At 38.3% G+C, this 18,150-nt stretch overlaps 2 protein-coding genes across 7 annotated transcripts in view; one reads left to right on the top strand and one right to left on the bottom strand.

Annotated features, from left to right (window-relative positions):
- The window catches only part of BLZF1 (basic leucine zipper nuclear factor 1), a 29,946-nt gene extending 24,785 nt beyond the window's left edge, over positions 1 to 5,161 (top strand). The window contains exon 7 of the mRNA XM_045453012.1: positions 3,837 to 5,161. Coding sequence (XP_045308968.1) covers positions 3,837 to 4,022 — 186 coding nt within the window. The 3' untranslated portion in view covers positions 4,023 to 5,161. The remainder of the gene's footprint in view (positions 1 to 3,836) is intronic.
- Positions 5,162 to 8,911: 3,750 nt separating this feature from the next.
- CCDC181 (coiled-coil domain containing 181) overlaps positions 8,912 to 18,150 on the bottom strand; it is a 29,417-nt gene continuing 20,178 nt past the window's right edge. For 4 of the 6 annotated variants that reach the window (XM_045453006.1, XM_045453009.1, XM_045453008.1 and 1 more), the window contains 3 exons: positions 17,010 to 17,156; positions 11,342 to 11,496; positions 8,912 to 9,249 (listed from right to left, as the gene is read on the bottom strand). In XM_045453006.1, coding sequence (XP_045308962.1) covers positions 9,090 to 9,249; positions 11,342 to 11,496; positions 17,010 to 17,156 — 462 coding nt within the window. In that variant the 3' untranslated portion in view covers positions 8,912 to 9,089. The remainder of the gene's footprint in view (positions 9,250 to 11,341; positions 11,497 to 17,009; positions 17,157 to 18,150) is intronic. The other 2 variants (XM_045453007.1, XM_045453011.1) reach the window with 2 other exon arrangements.

Genomic DNA, 18,150 nt, shown 5'->3' with positions numbered 1-18,150 from the left:
TCGCTGCCCTCAGCCAGCATCCCCAGTCCTATGCCTGGGAACAATACAGCACACCGGCATCACCTGTCCTTCTGTCCCCAAGAGGCCTTGCCACCACGCCCAAAAACAGGGGAACCGTTTCTCCCTGTGTGACCCAAGGGATCCTCAGACCATGCTGTCCAGTCCCAGGTCTCCACCCTCCTTCCCTTGCAGGATCACCCTTAAGCCAAGCACCACCCCAGCGGGGGCGGACTTGTAAAGCATCAGATTTTGTGCTCTGCTGCTTAAAATATCTTGTGTCTCCATAAGCAGGCCTCCCTCCCCTCCACAGCACGCAGTTCTTCCCTCCCCCAAATCAACTCTCTGTGGTTCCTACCTTCCAGGATTCTATTTGCAGACTTGCAGTTTTGTTCTCTCAGTCCTCACGTTGATCTCTTGGGTGTTCAGAATGATTTGATATTTATCTAGCTGTGTTCAAGGGAGGAGGCAAGCTTAGGGTCCCCCTACTCCTCTGCCATCTTAACTCCTCCTCACTTTTTTACCCTAGTTTATGTGTCAGCCCTCCTTCCTTGATATCCTCTTGACTTCTGTGACCTCACTCATTCTTGGCCCCCATACTCCCTCTCAGGACACCTCCTCATCACCTTTTTTCCTCCTTTAAATGTTGATGTTCCATAGGAGTCTGTTCCCCATGCTTTTCAAACTCCCTTAGTTTCTGAAACACCATATACTTCTAACTCCTCACTACTCCGTGACCGTTCTTTTTCAGTATTTTGCAGGGATGTGAGGCATCCTCCTCCTGTGCCCACTCTTGAGCCTTTCCTCTCATAACAGACTTTCTGTATTCTGTAGGGACTGTCCTGTTCCCATAGCTCCATGCTTGGGACTTCGACAGAGATATTTATTTCTGGGTTCAAGAGACCTGTCCAGCTTGCCACCTCCATATGTGCATCTCAAAGACAGCTGAAGATAGGACAACTGGTCCTTTCTCCTTGCTTTTGCATTTGCATTTCCCCCTCTCCCCAAAAAGAAAAAGAACCCACTTCCCCCTGTACTCCCTCTTAGTGAACTATACCACTATATAGATGTTTTAAGTATTTCATAAAATAATGCATATAAAGCTCATAGAAGATTCCAAAATATAGTAATTTCTCAGTAAATGGTAGATACCATTCTTATTACTTTCTTCATCCCCCTAATCCTGCTGGTTTTACAAATCCTATCAGTTCCTTCTATTTTATCCCTCTTCAAGTTCAAACACCTATCCTCCAGCCTCAATCATTGCAGTAGCCTTTTTACCAATACCCCTCGCTTTTTACCTGCCTCCAGGCCATCCTCTACTGCAATTAGAGTCTCCCTCTACAGAGAGTTATTTTTTAAATGCCGGTCCAAAAAAAAAAGGAAAAAGTCAATCCACTTGTGTTGGTATTCCTGTTCACACAACTCCCAGTCTCCCTCATTATTGAGTCTCAATTCTTCCATATTATATAGAAGGCTTTTCAAAATCTTTATGCCATCTCTTCTCAAGGATTATTAGCCAGGTGTCCCTACACTCTGCTCTTCAAATCCTAGCAGCCTCAACCACATTTCATTGCACAGACATGCCATTGTACTGCAAGCCTCTGTGTATACCTTCTGCCTGGACTGTCCTCGCAGCACCTCTCTACCTTTAAGAATCAGCCCTCCCTGAATCTCCCTGGCAAACTTGGATGGACCTTCCCCCAGGCTTCCATTGGGTTTTGTGCATTCATCTGTGATAGCTCTTTACCGTGTTCGGTTGCAGTTGTTTGATTCGCCCCCTCTCTCCCTAACTATAAGCTCCGTGAGGGTGAGGACCGTATCTTATGTTTCCTCAAGATCTGACACAGCAATCCTGTACACATAGTAGGTGCTCAGCTGTTTACAGAATGCATCCATACCCAAAACTAAATTCATCATCTTTTTTTCTTTTTTTTTTTTTTTTGAGAGAGAGACAGAGACAGCGTAAGTGGGGAAGGGGCAGAGAGAAGAGGAGAGAGAGAATTCCAAGCAGGCTCTGTGCTGCCTGTGCAGAGCCCCGTGTGGGGCTCGAACTCACGAAACCGTGAGATCATGACCTGAGCCAAGATCAAGAGTCAGATGCTTAACTGACTGAGCCACCCGGGTGCCCCTAAATTCATCATCTTTATCCTTTCTCTTCTCCTTGTTGGGAAGCTGTGTCACTGCCTATTCAGTTGCTGCCGGTAGTATGTGGTATAACTGAAAACTCCTTCCTTGAAACACTCACTTCCCTTGGCTTACACAACTGCACACCCTCCTGGCTTTTCTCATTTCCCTGTCCATTCTATTTTACTATACGATTTTAGGTATCCTGCGGGCATGTTCTAGATCCCCTTTTCCCAATCTTTTATCTACCACGTTCTCTTAGTTAACATACCTAACAGTCCTCCTTTCTTAGGGTCTCTTGAACCTTTCAGCCCCTTTGCTTCAAGGTCATCATTTCTTAGCTAGCTTACTGTAGTAAACTCCCTTTCTTTGTTCTTCCCATATCTGCTTTTAATGCCTACCCTTTCCCGTCTCTTCCAACTGAGTATATAACATGTTTGTCTGAAAGGTATCCTGCTTAAAATCCTTCCCTGTCACCTTCAGGCTAAAATCCAGAAACCTATCTGTACTGGTATCTCAGTCTCCTTCTACCGAACTCCTTTGGTATATGGTTTCTCTCTCTATAGACAGAATGTGATAACAGCGTATCTCAGTACTTTTCTTATTTTCCCTTCTAAATTTATAAGCAAGTTTTCGTTAAGCCCTTCATCTTTACTTGTCCTGTATCACCCAACCAAATTTTACAAAAATAGGATCTCAAAAACTCAGTGGAAAAAGCAGCAATCTAGTTGAAAAATAAAGGTCCCAAAATAGAACAGTGGCCCTTAAATGGTACCAGGACATTCTTAAATTAGCTCTAGTCCTTTGGGTATGTTGGTAACTTAGAAGGAAAAAAACCTGCTGGACAACTTGAGAGAGAGACAGGCACATCCAACCACATCTGGAAGCTCCTTACATAAGGCATAGGCTTGCACAAGAAAGCAAGAACATTCTTTCCCCTGCTGCTTTTCCCAGTTCCTTTCCAACTGCAGTGCCTACCTCGTTTGCACCATGACCCATCCTCCTCCTGTGAATATGGCTGGGCGAATGTAAGCATGACAAACAGGAGCTATGAACTAAGCGTGTTATCGTTGCCCTTCACTGGAGAATTGTATTCAACCCAAAGGTTCCTCCTGTTGTGGGTCGTAGAACAGGACATGTCAGAGCAGAAGAATTCAGAGAGCACGGTTCTATGACATCCAAGAACATGAACAAGAACATGATTGTTAGCATAAAATGTTGCATATAAACTAGAAACAGAGGCATGAGAAGCCATTGATTTTACAAGTAACTCATTATAAACTTTGAAATACGATTTCAGTAGAAGAATGCAGAATCCTGATTCCAGGCAGTTAATGAAAGATCATAGAAGGAAGGTGGTGGGTGCTTTTTGGTTAAGGGTAAAAACTGATGCCACTTAAATTGATATAACCATCATATTTTCTTCTGTGTTTCATGCTTTTTCACCAATATCCATAAAAGAACATTAATTTCATCATTTTTGAAAACTAGGCAACCTAGGTAATGTCATAACTAGACACCGTTCATAATTTAGAGCTTTTTGAAAAGGGATAAGTTCTCTAACCAATCAAATTCATCATTCAGATGTTATTTTTTCTGGTAGTTACATGTGAATGAAATGGGGTTTTATAAGTACTTATATTAATCAATAAAGCCAAGGGCTTTTACAGTCCCTAATGCATTCATCTGACATTACTTCTTGTTTTCCCTAGGTTCTACGCATTTTAGATCCAGTTACCTGTACAGAAAGCTCACCTGACAACCCATTTTCTGAGTCTTCACCAACCACCTTACTTGCCACAAAGAAAAATATTGGACGATTTCATCCCTATACTAGATATGAAAACATAACTTTCAATTGCTGCAACCACTGCCAGGGAGAACTTATTGTCCTTTAACATTCAGTGTGTCGGAGGCACGCCACAGGCACTTGCTTCTCTGGGAGCTGGAGTTCTTACAGTGGTAGAAGTAATATCACTTTCTATTTACGTAATCTATATCCCCAAAGATGTTTTATGTACTGGACCACAGATTACCCTTTCTTAATAAGTATCTCAGGGTAAGAAAAGAAGGAAACTGTGTAGCTATGTTTAAAGGAGATGATAACTTTGCAGGCACTGTATGATGCTTTTCCTAAAGGACTCTGAAAGAAAAAGATTCCACCTTTATTTTAAGCCCTAAGTTATATCTTGCTGTGTATTTAATATGAGCAGACTTAACTTTTGGTACTCTTAATGGGTCATATGCGGCCACACCACTCATTTACTGTTGTCTCTGGTTATTTTCTGGTTTTTTTGTTGTTTTTTTATACCACAGCAGTACAATCGAATAGATGCAACAGGGCTTGTATGGCCTGCAGAGCTTAAAATATTTCCTATCAGGTCCTTTACAGAAAGTTTTCTGGCCCCTACTCTCAAGGAATAATAGCCAGGGGGATGGGTGGAGGGAGTGTCCATTCCCTTTTTGGTGATTTTGTTGGGGCTACAAAGGAGGCTCATGGAAATACTATGGGTGAAGGGACTAATATTTTAAAACCAAATGCTACATGTTAGGAAAATTAAAAGTATTTTACCAGCATATTAGCAAGTGTTTCAGCAAAACATATTATGTTGGTTTTGTGTGGGGAATGCCATAGTTTGAATGGCTGCAACTTGACATATATAAAGAAAACAGATTCCACTGAGCTCATTTTGACAAATGCAACACAGTAGGAATATCCAATTTGATATAAAATGTGGTAGAGAAAGTTGAATCTTTCTGGAACATTGTACAAAATGAAAAATGAAATCCATCAATTAATTAATAATTGTTTATGATGAACCATCATAAAACACCCTTTTTATAGGTCTTTAAAAATATCCACAGTATGTTTCCACCAGATTACACCATAGTAGGTGCAGAACTGTCTATCAAAAGAGAAATCTTCTGAAGACAAATCTGGTCAAATAACATATTTTAATGTCAACTTAATAGGTTTTTTTGTCTGACTCATCAGAGTTATACTTTGAAATGGCAATAAATTTCTCTACATTCTTTATTTTGTATATTGATTTAATGTGCTTGTCAAGTCTTCCTCTAACTTATACTATTTATAGTTGATTCTTCAGCCTTTCCTTTAGGTTTACTTAGCATAAAACTTGAGGAAAACAGAGGAAAAGCTTCATGACATTGGATCTGGCAATGATTTCTTGGATATGACACCAGAAGCACAGGCAAGAAGAGAAAAAAATAGTTAACTTCATCAAAATTTAAAACTTTTTAATCAAAGGACAGTATCCACAAAATGAAAAGGCAACCTACAGAACCAAAGAAAACATTTGCAAATCATATAGCTAATAAGGGTCTAGTGTCCAGAATAAAGGTCTACAACTCAGCAACCAAAAAACAAACAACCTAATTAAAAAATGGGCAAAGGACATGAAGAGACATTCCCTAAACAAAGATGTACAAAATGCCAATAACATATCAAAAGATTCTCAACATCATTAATCAGTATCACTTCATGCCCATTACAATGGCCACTTATCAAAGAAGGAAAATAAGCATTGACAAGAATGTGGAGAAATTAGAACCCTTGTACGTTATTGGTGAGAATGTAAAATGGTGCAACCACTGTTGAAGACAGTATGGTAGTTCCTCAAAAAATTAAACACGGGCACCTAGGTGGCTCAGTCGGTTGAGCATCAGACTCTTAATTTCAGTTCAGGTCGTGAAATGGAACCCTCCGTCAAGAATCCTGAGCTCTGCTTGGGATTCTGTCTCTCCCTCTGCCCCCCTCCAGCTCACGTTCTCTTTCTAAAATAAAATTTAAAAAAAAAATCAAACAGAATTACCATATGATCCAGCAATTCACTTGTAGGTAAACACCCAAAAGAATTGAAAGCAAGGACCCAAATAGTTGTATACCAGTGTTCACAGCAGCATTATTCGTGTAGCCAAAAGGAAGGTGAAAGTAACATAGGTGTCCTTTGATGGATGCATTCATCCTTATCCATTTGATTATCCATTGATAAGCAAAATGTGGTATATATGTGCAGTGGAATGTTAGCCTTAAAAAGGACTGAAAATCTGGTATATGCTACAGCATAAATGAACCTTTAATACGTTACACTAAGTGAAATAAAAAGACAAAGTGTAGGTACATGAAATAAATTCATAGTGACAGTAGAATAGTGGTTATGGGGAGTCAAGGGAAGGCAGAACAGGGAGTTTTTAATTATTAGAGTCTGCTGGGATGATGAAAAATTCTGAAGATGTCAAGTCATGATGGTTGTACAATATGAATATACTTAATATCCCTGAATTATACATTTTAAAAATGGCCAAAATGGTAAGCTTTGCTATATATATTTTATCACACACACAAAAAATTGTGCATATACTCATAACCACAAGCCAATAGCACACTTCTGCAATGGTTGGCTTAAGAATATCAAGAATAGTAACAATAATAAAGATAACAATTGAGCTAAACAAAAAGAAAGAAAATGATCTCAAATCGACAACCTAACATCACACCTAAGGACCTAGAAAAAAAAGAGCAAACTTAAGTCCAAAGCTAGCAGAATGAAGGAAATCAAAACTACAGCAGAGATAAAATAGAGAACATAAAAACAGTATCAAGGAAATAGAAAATTGGTTCTTTGAAAAGACCCACAAAATTGACAAACCTACAGCCAGACTAAAAAAAAAGAAGATGCAAATAACTAAAATCAGAAATGAAAGTGGGGGAATTATTACCAACCTCAAATAAGTAAAACAAACAAAAAGGAGTAATAGTACTTCAACAAATAAACTAGATGAAAGTGGACAAATCCCTAGAAACACACAAATTACCAAAACTGACACAAGAAGAAATAGAAAATGTGAACAGGCCTATAACAGATTAAATCGGTAAAAAAAAAAAAAAACTTTCCAACGCCATATATTCTTATGAATATAGATGAAAAAATTCCTCAACAAATTCCCAGCAAACTACAACAGCACAGTAAAGGGATTATATACCATGACCAAGTGGTATTTATCTCAGGAATGCAAGGGTAGTTCAACATAAGAAAATCAACCAGTGTAGTAGATCATACACACACACAATGTGTATATCATACATATAGGATATACACACATCATATAAGAGGACAAAAGGGAAAAACTACATGATGATTTCACGTGATGCAGAAAGAACTTTTGATAAAATCCAACACCCTTTTATGATAAAAGCACTCAGAAAAATAGGGACCAAAGAATAGGAATAAGTAGAATAGAGTGGTAAGAACTTCAACTTTATAAGCATTTATGGAAAACCCCACAGCTAACATCATACTCAATAGGGAATGACTAAAACCTTTCCTTTTAAGATCAAGAACAAGACAAGGATGCCCACTTTTATCACCACTATTCTACACTATACTGGAAGTCTTAGCCAAAGTAATCAGTCATGAAAAAGAAAAGGAATCCAATTTGGAAAGGAAGAAGTAAAACTATCTCTATTCACAGGTGATGTTACCCCATACGTAGAAAATTCCAAGAAATCTACAAAAACTCTAGTGCTGATAAATTCAGCAACATTTCACAGTATATCAATGCAAAAATTCATTTGTTTGTTTTTGAATATACAACTCAAAAGCAAATTAAGAAGACAATTCCATTTGCAGTGGAATCCAAAAGAATAAAGTATCTGTAAATAAATTCAACCAAGAAGGTGAAAGACTCGTACGGTGAAAACTGCAGCAATGTTGCTGCACTAAATGAAAAGACATCTGTGCTATTATGGGTTGGAAGGTAATTTTATTAAAATGACAGTACTACCCAAAACAATCTATAGATTCACTGTGATCTCTATCAAAATTCCAACAGCCTTTTTTGTAAAACTGTTGTGGAATATTCAAATGTTAAGTTGCTTTGTATCATTAACGATAACTGTAAACAACCCAAACTAGTTATAACGGAATTTTAAATTATCTGGTGTATGCTGAAAGTGCCGTAAGAAGTTGAGACAGGATTCAATGATTCTGTGTTTTCTCATTTAGGGTCGAGTGATTAAAGCACGAATACCCAGTTGACGAGAGCCGTGTCTTTTGAAGCTTTAACAGAACTCCTACACTGATTCTCCAGTCTCCAATCACACTTGTATGGGTGCCTTTGTCCTCCACCCTTTAAATGCTCTTACGCACATTGAGTACTGTTCCTCCATATGTCAGATTCCTGTATGGTCTTAGTCTTAAATATTTCACCATATCTACCAAGGTATCTAAACTTTATAACATGCCTCAGAGAAAAGATTTTGCAATCATGCAGATCACAGCCTGTGAGCAAACCGCTCCCCTCTACACTTTAGTTTCCTCATCTGCAAAACAAGACCAGTAGGGTTGTTACAAGGATTAAAGCAAATGATTTACGTAAAGCATCTCCAACAATACCATGTACACCATAAACTCATTTTGTAACATACCAAAATTGGATGCATAATTACTATCTTCATTTTGTAAAGAACATGAGGAAGTAAGCCCACCCTATTCCTCAGCTTTTGCCACAGCTATTCAAACTCAAAGTTGTCATAGGCAGGATTTTGTTTAAGGCCTTGAACCAGGCTTGTTTAAGAGGTCACTACGGCTTTATGAAATGTTCTATTGCCATCTTTTTTTAATAATAAGAGAGACCAAGAATAGAAATTTGTCCCTTTCTTATGTTCTTTCCAGCTAGAAATGCCAATAAATTACAAGTAAAGGAATCTAGCGTTCATTCGTTGTTCAATTTGTTGCACGGACTACGGTATAACACAATACAGCAATGCGAGGGAAGAAATTTATTTTGTTTAGTGTTAAAAAAAAAAAAGATAAATTCACTGTATCACCAAAAGATAAATAGCATTTCCATAATTTCGACTATGACCAAAGCACACAGGCCATTAGAAATGATATACAAAATTCTGAGGGTAGCAGCTTCCAAATGAAGTATTTAAGATACTTTCAGTTGTAATGATCAGTAAAACGAAAAGCTTTGGCTTCTGACATATGTAGGTGGCTCTGCAATTGTTTAGAATGCTTTGCTTCTAGTCGGAGCTGTCTAGTTCTTTCTCTGACAGCTTGTTGCTCTGCTAGTTTTTCGATCCGTTTCCTTCGTAGCCATCTGTAGAAAAAGATATGATCAGAACTGGTGAGTATAAACCTCTCTTTTGCTGTAAAGTTACTACTGCAGGCTATTAAAGGAAATTGAGTTCTTTACATTGAAATGCTATAGTCACAACAAAAATTATTAAAGTACTAACTGAAAAATTTCAGACTTATCCCCTATGATCACACAAGGAAGCACAGTCACATTTGCAATCAAATACTTAAAATTAAGTTTCTCTTACAATGAAACTGCCAGCTAAAAAAACTGGGTTTTTAGTAATAAATACAATATTTCACATGTGATAAAGGTCCTATTCTTTTTTTTTTAATATGATTTTCTAAGCAATCAAGTATTTGATAGATTCCAAATAACATTTTTTGCAACTAGCTGTATTCTAAAACATGGCTCAGTTAGGTTAAGAATACCAACATACAGAAATATTGCCTTACCACTTGCAATGAGCACTGGGTGTTGTATGTAAGTGATGTATCACTTAATTCTACTCCTGAAACCAATACTGCATCGAATGTTAACTAAAATTTAAGTTAAAAAAAAAAGAAAGAAAAAGAAAGAAAGAAAGAGAAAAGACAGAAAAAAAAGAAAGAAAGAAAGAAAGAAAGAAGAAAGAGAAAGAAAGAAAGAAAAAGAAAGAAAGAAAGAAAGAGAAAGAAAAAGAAAAAGAGAAAAGAAAGAAAGGTTACCTCGTTCTTGGTAGATATTAACGTGCTCTATGGTGAAGGAAGAGTCCACATTCTAACCAATTTGAATCTATAACCTTGCTTAGGTAAAATAACCCCCAAATAACTGTATACACACATATGAAAGTATATATGTGGTATGTGTGTGTATACACACTTGTTTTCAGAAATAACCCTAAACAACGAAATAACTGTGTCAGAACTGAATAGACTTAAGCATCTAAGCCAAGGTTGTGTGGTCCTGAATTAGACACTACTTTGAGCAAATTAACTGTAGTCATTTAGGGGTCAATTGGGAAAAAATAGGATTCTGGACTGGGTATTAGATGAGATCGTCAATAAAAATAAGCAGATTACAGAACAGTATAACCAGTATGATCTCAATTTATATTTTAAAATTATAAATGTATGTATAGAGAAAAGATATGCACTAAGGTACTAACAGTGATCTCTGGGTGATGAAAATGTGACTTTTCTGCCTCCATTTCCACAATGCACATTTACTGCTTCTGTTATGATAATTACATATGTTAAAAAAAAAAAAAGGAAAGGAAGAAAGAAGCACAGAAACAAAGACAGAGACAGCAAAAAAGACAGGAAAGAAAGGAACTTCAAACAACTGGACTCATTCCCTCCCCCAAGGCCTGTTGGCAAAATTCTGAAACCAGGTCTGTTTCCTCACAATTAGGTAATACAAAGTATCCACCAGGTAACTGAAAAGATCAGGTTTGCCTTGAAAGTATGTGTCCAAAATCTCTTTTTCCATTTGGTTTGTACAGATCTTCCTCCTCAGCCTGTCTGTCTTTACATAAAAATATTTCTTGGGAAATGCAACTCTTTATTCAGTTTTTCTGAGGAGTGTATAAGAGAAGCTGTAAACAGTCTTTGGTCCATTTCTCTAAGAAGTGAACAAAATAACAAATAAAATAAATAGCAGGCTATCAAAGGTTATCAGACTGGTGAAATATAAAATAATTTTGGTATTGAAAATATCTTGAAGAGGGGCGCCTGGGTGGCTCAGTCAGTTAAGCGTCGCACTCTTGGTATCAGCTCAGGTCATGATCTCACGATTCATGAGATTGAGCCCCACATGGAGCTCTGTGCTGACAACCCAGAAGCTACTAGGGATTCTGTCTCCCTCACTCTCCGCCCCTCCCCCATCTCCAAAAATAAATAAACATAAAAAAAATAGAAAATACCTTGAAGAAAGAAAGAATGGTATATAGATAGAATGCATAGTATGGAGCTGAAGAATTTTCTCAGGTTTTAGAAGTGTGGACTTAAAACTGAATAGATATGTAATATAAGCAATAAAATATTTTGTGGTATTTTTTTTCCAAACTTTCTTGACGATATAACTCTCTACAACGACTGTGAGAAAAGGGAAACATGCCCTGCCTGTGACTTACTGTTTAAAGGCCCTTTCGCGGCCTTCGGTCCCTTTAAGGAAGAATAAACATTCCTCCTGCTTTCGTAGTTCTTCTGTCTTTCTTTCTCTCAGCTGCTCTTCGTGCTTTTTTTTAAGCCATAATCGAAAAGCTTGTTGTGGATCTCTGTTTTCCTGCTGATTACAAAAACAAGCTTTATTTAATTTTCAATACACCAAAACAGCTTTTTGAGGCCCTGACTATAGGACCCTACAAGAATATGTGTTCCACTCATCAATTTTTCTTAATAATGCCAACCTCACTACCTGCACTCCTAGCATCCAAACAAAATATATCGCCTTTGACTCACACCACTGATTGCCCCCTGTCAGAAAACCCAACACTGTATTCATTGCCATCCAGCGCCTTTCTTTTTTTTTTTTTTTTAATTTTTTTTTTTTTAACGTTTATTTATTTTTGAGACAGAGAGAGACAGAGCATGAACGGGGGAGGGTCAGAGAGAGGGAGACACAGAATCCGAAACAGGCTCCAGGCTCTGAGCTGTCAGCCCAGAGCCCAACGCGGGGCTCGAACTCACGGACCGCGAGATCGTGACCTGAGCCGAAGTCGGCCGCTTAACCGACTGAGCCACCCAGGTGCCCCCATCCAGCGCCTTTCAAAAGTCTTATTGAGGTAAGCAATAAATGAAAAAGGTTTAAATGCAGTGATTTGCAAACTTTTCAATGATGAGAGCCCTTTGACAAGTAAAGTAATTTTTCACAATGGCACAAAAAATAAAACAGGGTTGAAGAAAGATTGGGATAGGCAATATGAGTGGAGTTGAGGTCTTTGTAGCAATTCCTGAAGGAGCTCCCTGGAATGCAGTTGGAAAACTAATGATCTGACACTTCTGTTATTCATCCTTTCTTTTAAATTCTGTCTTTGTTTTTAACTTTTAAGAGCATCTAACTACCAAGCTCATCTCCAAACTGTAACTACTCTTATGGAGGGCGGCCATAAGGATGTGCAACCATAAGAATTTTCTCATCAGGATAACAGCCGTGATGATTTTGTCATAAGTAAAAGCCAGTGGGAGTAGCTTATTGTATATACAGTTCCTCAAACTTCATGATGGATCCTATCTTCAGGGAATTTTCACAGTTGAAAGAGCTCTTCTGTGAGAGAATAAAGAAAGCAAAGGGACAGATGTGGCGTGAGGGGAAAGCACGTCTCATCCTATGGATGCCTGGCTAAAACGCAAAGGACCTTTCCTTTATGTATTCATTTAATACTTTCCCCAAACATGAGCTCTGTGATACAGAGCATACACTTCTTTCATCTTGCATTTTCCTTTATCTATCACTCCCATTGCCAAGTATGTTCCATTTTAATTTATATAATTTATGTAACTTAGGACCTTTGATTTGCAATGCTGAAGTTTGTGAAGAGGACCCTTGGACCTAAGGGTCATCGCTGAACACCTAGAAGCCTGGGAAGGGCTGGAGATGACTAAAAAGGGTTCATGCTGGAATTCGAGATCAAGAGAGTCAAGGATTCGGAGGTGACCAGGATTTACTGGTATCTCTGTTCATTTATTCATTCAGCACTTACAGCTGTCTACCACATACAGTCTATACAGGCACACTGGTATGGGGCTGCATCGGTGAAAAAAACGAGGTTCCCCCTCTTCCGTATTCTGTGATTGCACGACACGGTGGTCCTTGTCACACGCAGCTACTTAAATAAAATTTAAAATTCAGTACTTCACTCACATCAGCTACATTTCAAGCGCTTAATAGCCATGTTGTGGCTAGTGGCTACTTTACTGGACGGCACAAACAGCATTTCCATCATCACAGAAAGTTGTACTGGGCAGTGTTACTCTAGATGAGGAGATGAAAACAGAGGATCGATCGATTGATAGGTCAGATTCAAAAGAGAAGTATGATGAGGAGAGAGAGAAATATGGGGGAGGTGAGGAGAAAGATGGTATGTAGACCGAAAGAGAGGGGGTAAGTTATTGGCTGTCTGGAGGAAGGGTATTTCAAGCAGTGGTAACAGTAAGAGCGAACGCTCTGAGAAGAGACTGTGTTTGGTATGCTCAATAAACAGCAAAGAAGTGAAAGTGAAGCTATGGCAAAGTGGCTGGAAAGTGGTAGGAGACGAAGTGAAAGAAGGCTATGGTAGGCGACGGCAGGAACACTGGGTTTTATTTTGAGACGAGAAGCCACTGGAGGTTTCTAAGCATAACAGACACAATCTATTCTGGGGATTCTCTCTCCCTCTCTCTGCCCCTCCCCCACTCATGCTTGCTCTACCTCTCTCTCTCTCTCCAAATAAATAAATAAATAAATAAATAAATATTTTTCTTTAAAAAGAAGCTCTGAATTGTATTCTTTAAAAACATGAACCATGGCTGAACGTAATTTATTTCAAAAAATGTTCATGTTAAAAGGCATCATGGTTATGTATTTCCCTTCGGAATTTTTTTTTCTTGATTTGAAGTCTGTCTCAAAGATTAACTTTAATGAGAAACCATATCATAAATGAATCGTATTCTCAAGAAGTTTTGTGAATTTTGTCACTTTGAATTTGGATGCTTAACTGACTGAGCCACCCAGGCACCCCCAGTTCAAAGTTTCTATTATCCCCAAGTAGGACACAATAGAACACTGAAGCGTACGTTTATTTTTATAAATACCCTATAAAAATATTATGTTGGGCTGAGTGCCATGAAGCCTGAGGGTCCACCATCCCCTGGGAAACTGCAGGCAGTGCACTCACAGCTGTGGTTTTTCTTGGTCACTGAAACGTACGCTCCTCTTGTCTGCAACACTTTTCAACATTACAGCAACGTGCTGTGCCTCTCCCCTCCCAAGCCTGAATTCCCCGCTTCCCTCAAAAACTTCCCTAGTTTCTCCCTTGTAATTCCCATTCAAAGATATAAAAACTCCTAAACATGTCCATTCTCACAAGATACCGAAAGGGCCCTGGACTTAAACCTCCTGTGTTACCCAAATCCGGATTCTCCCCCAAGACGCAGTTTTCCTCTCCCAAATAGACTCTGCATTTCCTGCCGAACTTCAAGTACTTCACAGGTCAGGTGCAGAAGTTAGGACACACTCCTTCATACTCTTCAGAACTCTGTGCCTCTACTCTTCTAAGTAAAGCCACACTCATCTGACATTTACACCATTTGGCTCCCTTAATTTCACGACCTCTGGTCATTCAACATCCAGCCTCACAGAGTTCTCATTTTCTCATCTTCTAGGTCTTTCTCCAGGGCCCTTGACACCCAGTCCTACAGCCACAGCCACATCCCCACAAACTGGGGATGGAGGGCGGCCATTAGTCTTTGAAATCACTAATCTTCTCATTCTCCACGCTAACCATAAAATACATCTCTCCAGTCACGTTTCAACAGCTTCACCTGGATATTTCGTAGGTACCTCAAACTCAACAAGTGAAAAACTAAAATAACCGTTTCCTCCACCAGTGTGTTACTCTCTACTGCTCCAGTGAGTGGCACCATCATCCACTGAGCTCCTCAGAAGAGAAAACTGGTATATTCTCTTTACACCTCATTCTCCCTCACACACATATCTAATTCATTACAAAAATCCTCCAGTCAGTATTTCAGAACATCTTAAATGACTCATATCTCTCTCCCTCCCTTTCTCCCCCTCCCTCTCTCCCCCTCTCCTGTTAGAATTCTAGCCCAAAGTCCTATCCTTTCTCCCTCATCTACAACTACATCTGCTTTTCAATTGCTCTCCCCACATCTGCTCTTGCCCCCTTCATTCAGTTATAATAATTCAGTCAAGACTATAAACAGAAAATTCACAGAATATACACACGGTCATATGTACTCATGAAGAAAAATTAAGAAGATAAACCACATAAAGTGTTAGTCAGGATGTGGTAAATATTCGCTCTTACACACTGTTGGAGGGACTATCAATTGATACAACCTTTCGGGAGGTTAATTTTTGCACATTTAACTAAAAATTTCACTCTGGACACCCAGTGAGTCATAGATTCCACTCTTCAGAAACTCTCCTACAGAACGAACATGTTCACTACAGCATTGTTAGTGAATAGAACAATACCGGAGCCAAGCTGAATACCCACAATTGAGGATTTAATAAATTATCTCTGAACAGAATACTATGCAGCTACTTGAAAAGAAATATCTAAATGTAATGACCTAGAAATAGTCTCTGAAGAGTTAAATGGAAAAAAAAGCAAAGTGTATCACAAAATTTTGATTTGTGAGACTGTAAATATAAATAAGACTTGGAAGACTTGCACACACTCTAAAAGTGCGTATCACTAGGAGATGAGTCAGGGGAGGGCACAGGACTGAATTTTCAATTTTTTATTTCTATGCTTTTTAAAAAAAATTGGTAGGGGTAGGGACGGTTTTTTGCTTTGTCTTTGGTTTCCTGTAATGTTTCAAATTTTTAAAAACTAAATAATTTGGTGTCTTTAATTTGTTAGCTTTCATGTAAGATTTAGATGTATCTATTCTTTTAAAAAAATTTTTTTTTGAGTCTAGGTGACACACGATAATGTCACATTACTTTTGGGTGGATAACATAGTGACTCACCCTCTCTAGGCTCACCACAAGCGTAGCCACCATCTGTTACCACACAACACTATTACAATATCCTGTATTGGATTCCTCATGCCGACCCTTTTCTTGCCATGACTTATTCATTCCGTAACAGGAAGCCTGTACTTCCCATTCCCCTTCACCCATTTTGCCCATCCCCCTACCCTCACCTCCCGGCACTGGCCACCACCATTTTGTTCTCTGTATTTGTAGGTCTGACTCTTTTTGTTCGCTCATTTGTTTTGTTTTTCAGATTCTACATTACGTGTGAAATCAAACGGTATTTGTCTTTTCTCCATCTGTCTATATGTCTATTGTGTTTTTTTTTAATTTTTAATGTTTTATTTATTTTTAAGATAGAGAGAGACAGAGCATGAGTGGGGATGGGGCAGAGAGAGAGAGAGAGGGAGACACAGAATCTGAAGCAAGTTCCAGGCTATGAGCTGTCAGCACAGGGCCCGACACAGGGCTCGAACTCACGAACTGTAGGATCATGACCTGAGCCAAAGTCGGACGCTCAACCGATTGAGCCACCCAGGCGTCCCTATTGTTTTTTATATGTTTATTTATTTATTTTGAGAGACAGCACAAGCATGGGAAGGGCAAAGAGAGAGGCAGAGAGAGAACACGGGGCTCCATCCCATGAACCGTGAGATCATGACCCGAGCTGAAATCAAGAATCTGGTGCTTAACCGACTGAGCCACCTAGGCACGCCATATGTCTGTTCTTAAGTAGACCCATTCTGTAGAGTTTGTGTGTGTGTGTGTGTGTGTGCATGTGCATGTGTGTATGCACGTGTATGCTATCTTTGTCCTATTTGAATAGCAAAGTTATAATATCCTGAAAAAACATATTGGTAGTTTTCCATTTCCTGTGCTACAAAAGTGTGAATAAAATAGGACTCATTTGATTTTCACAGGCTTCTTAGAATTTAATCGTAAAGTCATCTGTATGTTGCATCTTTTGCAAGGGTTGCTCTTGGACCACTTTTCCTACTTTTTCCATAGGTTCTTATTCTGATATTCTCATTTCTTCCTGTAATTCAGCTTTCATATCTGTATCAACTTACATTTCATAGAGAAGATTTACTTACTCTGCTATTCATGTCTTCGATTTGCTTTGCTCGCTGAATTCTCCTCATTTCTATGACCTGCTCTCTTTTCTTTTGCAACCATGCTTTAAATACCATGTCATTCTCTCTTTTCTTTTCTTTTTCTTCTTCTATTTTTCGTTGTTCTTCCTGGTGGAAAGAGTTATCAAAAGACATTCATGAAAAACTAATAAAATTGTATATGAGTTATCAGAGTAGGGAGATATATTTTGAGATCTGAAATTAGCATTCTCTGCTCCTAAAACTTTCCATCAGAAAATTGGGCTTCTCCAAAAAAAAAAAAGAAAAAAAAATAGGGACTCTAATTTGCTTAGGAATAAAATTAAGGTTTATCAGATAAATGAAATTGGAGAGATAAATTCTACAATTACATAGATGTACAATATATGTATGCATGCTGTTCAGAAATTCCTTGAATCTCTCCTTCATTTCCTGGTTTACTTTTGGAATTAAACCCCTCAAATTGTAGCTTTCACAAAGAAAAAAAAAGGCCACCACACTCTAGAAGCACTATATGGTGTCTACAGGAGCATCATAAATGTTTGAAACATTTTTACATTATTGTTAAATTTGTTAATTGTGATAAATGACATTGTGGTCATGAAAGAGAAGGCTAACATCGTCATTTAGAAATATATATTAAAATGTACAAGTGAGCAATAATGCTCTAGCTAGGACTTGCTTTAAACATACATCAGCCAAGAAACAAAGGAGATGAAGCAAATATGCCAAAATCTCAATGACTTTCAAATCTGGGTGATGGGGACACAGAGATTAACCGTACCTTCATATGTGTTTGAAATTTTTTATTACACGGTTTAAAAATATTTTTCAACTAATATATATTCACAAAGTAACATTTTTTGTTATCAGAACAATATTTAGACAGTTAACTACAGGAACAAAATGAATTTTTTATATGAATTATTCAATGAATGTTAGAAAAGGAAGTTTCTTAAACTTGAGGAGGGGTACTGAAACCAGTTGTGTAGAGCTATAAAATAGTCACTAGGAGCAAAGCGGAGCATGTCAGGTACATATCATAGTGAAAATTGTACTGAGCTAAAAGTTAGGAGATCTGAGTAGCAAGTACGATGCTGCGATCGTACTATGTCGATTTGGT

The sequence above is a fragment of the Leopardus geoffroyi genome, chromosome C3, assembly GCF_018350155.1.
Source record: "Leopardus geoffroyi isolate Oge1 chromosome C3, O.geoffroyi_Oge1_pat1.0, whole genome shotgun sequence".
NCBI classification, from domain to species: domain Eukaryota; kingdom Metazoa; phylum Chordata; class Mammalia; order Carnivora; family Felidae; genus Leopardus; species Leopardus geoffroyi.
Note: the sequence above shows the minus strand (reverse complement) of the source record. Positions and strands in the feature narration are given on the sequence as shown.